Genomic DNA, 6,062 nt, shown 5'->3' on the forward strand with positions numbered 1-6,062 from the left:
AAAACGTATTTCGATCAACACTCCCGTGGCTCGTTTCGAAACGTTTTTTTTATTCCGCTTATAAGCCCTCCCGAATATAAGCCCCTCCACTTAAAAACCCAACCAAAACCCCTTACGAAGTTGTATAAGCCCAGGGCTTATAACTGGAATTTTACGGTATTTCATTAACACATGCAGTTTTTCATGTTGTTTTTTCTTGGTTGTAGTAGCCTGCCACAGTCTCTTGATCATTGTTGATCAGTCCTTCAATTAAGTAACAATTTTTTTTTTCTGAAGAGAAAGCAGCAGTCTCAGCAATCTTCTGTTGACTCCTCTACATTGGTAACTGGTGTCAGCAACCTTGTCTTCAAATTTGACGTGACTCTTGATATTCTTGAGGAAGACAACAAAGGATTTTCCTCTGCTGCTAGAGACAAAAACTGCTTCAAACTTCGACAAGATTTGAGAAAGAAAGTTTCAATAACAGTGCAGCAACTAACAAACAAACATCTCATTGTGGAAAGGTTTGTGATTGTAAATTTATCCAGTCACTTATCATAAAAGAATAAGCTGCAATCAGCTCTTACTCGGACCAACTTAAATGCAGACAGTGTTTTATGTGCTTTTGCATAACTTATTTTTTGAAGGTTCAGCTAAAAGAGACTGTAGTTTGTTGATTTTTTTTTGCCCAAGGCAACCTTTGTGGGAATATAATTACCGGTCATTACCAGATGATCTGTAAACAGATATTGCATGACAGCACTGGACTGGATAATGTATGATATCAAGTATTTGCTATCGAGTATTGGCCCATCCTTATCAGGACAATATTGCAACACAAAGAAAAAAGAACGCAACTGAAAACTTACCTTGGCTCAGCCCGAGTTATGACATTAACTTTCAGCAAAGTGTTGCTTGACTTTGATCTCTGTGGTTAAAAGTTTATAGCTGTATTGCTACTATAAGTTAACCTCACATTGTTTTTACATGTATTTCTAGGTGTTTTGGGCTTCTGATCTGTCCAGGGAAGAATGTTCGGTATTCTGACATGCACCTATTGAGCGAGGTAGGCTAAAAAATGCATCTTAAGTGCTAATTAGCTTGCTTAAAGCAGATTTGACCTATTGTAAATTACTGGCATGTGTACTGATAGAGCATAACAAAAGAGAGGGGACGGAGCCTGGGGGGGGGGGGGGACTTCTTTATGACACAGATGGGGATGCTCGTCGGAAATTAAAAAAAAAAACCTTAAAGAGACCAATCTGGGTGTGGCTCAACCTTTTGTTGACCCCTAAAAGATACCAAAAACTAAAAATATAATTTATATTTGTACATGTATATTTCTTCGTGTGTAGCCCTAAACGAGACCATTATGGCTAAAAAATATTGGCCTTTTGCCCGGAACACCCTAAGCGAGACCAAAAATCCGAAATTTACACCCCTAAGCGAGACGACGAGCATCCCCGTCACTTTCATATGCGAGTCACTCCCCTGGGGGACGGAGTGAGGGAGTGAATTTCCGATATGAAAACGACAGAGATGCTTGACAGAACTTTTCAAGTTAAACTGCTGAAGGACACCAATCTGGGTGTGGATCAAGCTTTTTTTGACCCCTGATCAGTCTAGACTGCCAATACATTATGTTAGTATTTTTTTTTTTTTCACGTGCAACCCTAAATGAGACCTTGACTAAAAAAATTGGTGCACTGTCTTCAACACCTTAATTGAGGGCATGCAAGTCAGTAAATATATTCTGTTGACCCATCTGTTAGTTGGATGATGTTTTAAAATTATGTATTTTCACCTGAAATGATCCTTGCGCCATTGTTTACTCTTAGCACAGGCAATGGGGATTACTTCTCTTTGTGAACCTCTATTTTATCCAACAACCATTTGTACAGTATTCATTGGGGCCTTAGGGTTTCCTGAAGATAAATTTATGTGGAACAAACATAGTGTGTCATTGTTGTTCAAACAAAATAAAAATAAGAAAAAAGAATTTAATATTATAATGTAATATTATAAAGTTATTATTATTATTATTGTTATTAAATAATTATTATTATTATTATTATAAACCCCTTATTCAGTTCTTGGCTAATGAACTACGATAGAAAAAGAGAAAAGAACTTGCGAAAGGGTTTTACATTTTCAACCAGCGAGAAATTTTCGAAATTTTTATACAGGTTAAGTTCAAACAATCCGCAGTCTTTTAATATGTCTTACTTCTGCAGTAGTCACCGTTTCCAGCGTCATGGCGGCTGGCACGCCAATTCAGAGCTCCGACGTTAAAACCGGGTTTCTGAAAAACACTTTCCTAATGGTTGGTTCCATCTAAGGAAATTTCTACTCAAGCTTATTTACGTCCTTAGGGCAGTCGAAACGAGAGAAAAATTGCTCTAAATACTGGAATTCTACGCAACAAACGAAATGTCGACTACATCGCGAGGCAAGCTGAAATGGACCGAAAAGATGAATAATGACCTACTCGAATGCAAGGCGAGAGCTAAGGATCTTGTGGCATCAGACACACCACCATGCAACGAGAACGGCAGGAGAAAGGGATATATTGTAGTGATGAAGGAGTTATGGGATGAGAAAGGCTATGCGCATCTTGAAATTAAGAGCCAGAACCTCAGAGATCAAGCTTCTAGACTCGAGAAAATTGATCACACGGTTGGCTCAAGCGCTCCCGCAAGAAAGAACCAGGAAAAGGATTCGAGATGCAATCGCGTACAAGATTCGAGCGGAAGTGAGCATCAGAGGACTTTAAACCAAACTTCTCAGAAAAAATCCAATCCTAGAAAACAGAATACATGTAATACAGCTCAAAATGCTAATTGCGTGGATTCGGAAAGTTTGATGGATTTGCATACGGCAGTGGCGCGATCCCCAGAGAGACCTACAGCTACAGAGAGTGATGGTTCCACGCAAAATATCCAAGAACAACAAGAACCAGTAAACGCCTCGGTTAATGAGATGACTAATGACTTGAGCGAAGCCCGTGCATGCGTGCACTTACCAGGACGGTTGCCTGACTACAATGTTGTTGACACTCCATTAATTATTAATTGGGGGCGAAGAGCGGATGGGAGTACAATAACAGTCTATTCATCAGTCATAACAAAAGCCTATGATGAGATTACACAATGGCGTAAAAACACCTTCCTTGTCCCTTATGGGAAAGTCGGGCGAGAGTTTATCGATCAGCTTACGACGCATATAACCGACTGGAACAATGCAACGCAAATGCAACAGATAGCGCTCAAAGCGGCCATTGTTCTCCTAGCAACGACGCTACAAAAGCCAAGCATGAAGTCAAAAGCAAAAATTCATCAAGAGTGTCTGGCTAAGCGCTTAGCGCTTTGGAAAGAAGGTGAAATTGATAGTCTGCTTCGAGAGGGGAGGTCTATCCAAAAACGCCTTGTTAAGACCAAGAGGACAGAACCACCAAATAAAGCTAAGATATTCGCCAAGCTAGTCATGGAGGGACAGATTAATTCAGCGTTGAGATACCTCAGCGAGAATGAGTGCGGCGGCGTGTTACCGCTGACCGATGACGTCATGGGCCAACTAAAAGATAAACACCCTGAGGCACAAGAAGCAAAGCTCGGCTCGTTACTCTTCGGACCAGTTGAAGAAGTGCATGACTCGCTCTACCAGCAAATCGATGGCGATATGATACGCGAGGCGGCGTTACGAACAAAAGGCTCCGGTGGTCCCTCAGGCGTCGATGCAAACGGTTTCAAGCGAATTCTTGCTTGCAAATCATTCAAGAAATCGAGTGCAAACCTATGCGATGCCTTAGCAAAAACGGCAAGGAGGCTCAACACAGACTTTGTCGACCCTCGAACCATTGAGCCATTTCTAGCCAACAGGCTCATCCCTCTAGACAAAGGCGAAGGCGCGGTCCGCCCCATCGGTGTTGGTGAAGTCATCAGGAGAGTGATTGGGAAATGTGTCATGAAGGTGACCAAACAAGATGTGATCGAGGCTAGTGGTTCGCTACAAGTCTGCGCAGGCCTCAAGAGTGGAAGCGAAGCCGCAGTCCACGCCATACACTCTATATTCGAAGCTGATGAGCTGGATGCTGTACTCCTGATTGACGCCTCAAATGCATTCAATGCACTAAACAGAGCTGCTGCCCTCCACAATATTAGAGTACTCTGCCCACCTATTGCAACGTACGCTATCAATACGTATCGAGAACCAGCAAGATTATTCATAATCGGAGGGAAGGAGATCAAGTCTGCAGAGGGTACAACGCAAGGAGATCCTCTAGCGATGGGAATTTACGCCATCAGTCTACAACCTCTGATTACTCGTTTGGGGATTTCGAACGATTTGAAGCAGTGCTGGTTTGCCGATGACGCGAGTGGTGCAGGTTCATTGGAAGATATCAAGCGATGGTGGGATGTGCTGACTGAGGCAGGACCTGATTTGGGGTACTACCCTAACGCCAAAAAGTGCTGGCTTATTACGAAACCCGACAAGAAGGACCATGCTAAAGCTATCTTCGAGGGGACTGCGATAAACATCTCTACGCAGGGACAAAAACATCTAGGCGCCGCTCTGGGCTCTCGAGCTTATCTCGAAGAGTATGTCGATGGAAAGGTTGAGGAGTGGGTGAGCCAGGTGGTAAAGCTAGCCGAGTATGCCACATCAAACCCACAGGCGTGCTATGCGGCATTTACCTTCGGACTACGCCACCGCTGGACATATTTTCTCAGAACACTTCCAGATATAGAAGATCTATTAGAGCCCCTGGAGCGTGCTATTGCAGATGTACTAATACCATCAATCACTGATCACCACTGCACAAAAGAAGAGAGGGACCTAGTGGCACTTCCAGTGCGGCTAGGGGGGCTTGGACTTATTATTCCAAGCCAGGATGCAGCGTCCCAATTCAAGGTGTCAACCAAGATCACAGCGCCCCTAGTCGAGAAAATAATCGCACAGGATCATGAAACACCGGCTGATACTGCTGTCAAGACACTACAGCAGTGCGTGCGAAGAGAAACCAACGAAGCGCTTCAGACTAGGCTTGGCAATGTCAGGGAGTCTCTACCTCAGAAGACACAACGAGCCATTGATCTCGCAACCGAGAAAGGTGCTTCTAACTGGCTCACGGTCCTCCCATTAAAGGACATGGGCTACAACCTGAATAAAGGCGAGTTCCGAGATGCTGTAAAGCTCAGGTACGACTGGGAAATTGACGACAAGCCGACAGTGTGCGTGTGCGGTGACGCCTTTACAATCGATCATGCAATGATTTGTAGGAGAGGCGGATTCATAATTCAGCGCCATAATGAACTCCGTGACCTCGAGGCTGACTTGCTTAAGATGGTCTGTAATGATGTCGAAATAGAGCCCGTCCTTCAAGAACTGACTGGAGAGAGGCTACCAAGCGGCGCTAACACAACGCCAGATGCTCGCCTAGATATACATGCCCGGGGGTTTTGGGAGAAGCAGAGATCCGCGTTCTTTGATGTGAGGGTGTGTCACCCCAACGCGGATTCCTACAAGGACCAAACCCCCAAGCAGATATACCGTAACCATGAGAATGAGAAGAAGAGGGCTTACGCAGACAGGGTTCTTCAAGTAGAACAGGGAACTTTCACTCCATTGGTGTTTACATCCACCGGAGGAATGGGCGAGGAGTGCAAGAGGTATCACAGTAGGCTTGCAGAATTAATCGCCGCAAAGAAAGGGGAGGATTACGCAACAACGGTGTCTTGGATCAGATCAAAAGTCTCATTTGCGATCCTCCGATCTGCCTTAATCTGCCTAAGGGGATCAAGAACTGTAAAGAGAAACAGGAACATTGACATTTATGATATGGACTTTCAAGTAGAGAATTCTCGTACTGCAATTTAGATCGAATATATATATTTTTTTTTAATATATAGTTCTTCTTTTATTATTGCTCTTGAAGTCGCTTTTACTATTTTTCTACATTTTTAAAGACACTGTTTTTATTATTATGTAAATAATATGTTTATATATAAAGTTCTTATTCGAATAGTCAAATCATTGTAATTCTTTTAGAAATTGGTTAATAAAGTGTTTATTATTTCATTATT

At 43.0% G+C, this 6,062-nt stretch overlaps 1 protein-coding gene and 1 long non-coding RNA gene across 3 annotated transcripts; one reads left to right on the forward strand and one right to left on the reverse strand.

Annotated features, from left to right (window-relative positions):
* Positions 1-249: 249 nt before the first annotated feature.
* On the reverse strand, positions 250-1,839 carry LOC144641250 (uncharacterized). Of its 2 annotated transcripts, XR_013568526.1 has the most exons (3): positions 1,784-1,839; positions 849-907; positions 250-403 (listed from the first exon to the last, which is right to left on the reverse strand). It is a non-coding gene; the product is annotated as an uncharacterized LOC144641250 (long non-coding RNA). The 2 variants fall into 2 exon arrangements; XR_013568527.1 differs by lacking the exons at positions 849-907; positions 1,784-1,839 and adding an exon at positions 967-1,045 and having other exon boundaries at positions 276-403.
* A 1,169-nt stretch (positions 1,840-3,008) lies between these two features.
* Positions 3,009-5,856, forward strand: LOC144641249 (uncharacterized). The gene has a single exon (XM_078500284.1). The coding sequence runs from the start codon at positions 3,229-3,231 to the stop codon at positions 5,854-5,856; it is 2,628 nt and encodes an 875-aa protein (XP_078356410.1). The 5' UTR covers positions 3,009-3,228.
* Positions 5,857-6,062: the final 206 nt, after the last annotated feature.

Source organism: Oculina patagonica, unplaced genomic scaffold (assembly GCF_052425735.1).
Source record: "Oculina patagonica isolate OP01 unplaced genomic scaffold, crgOcupat unplaced789, whole genome shotgun sequence".
Lineage (NCBI taxonomy): Eukaryota > Metazoa > Cnidaria > Anthozoa > Scleractinia > Oculinidae > Oculina > Oculina patagonica.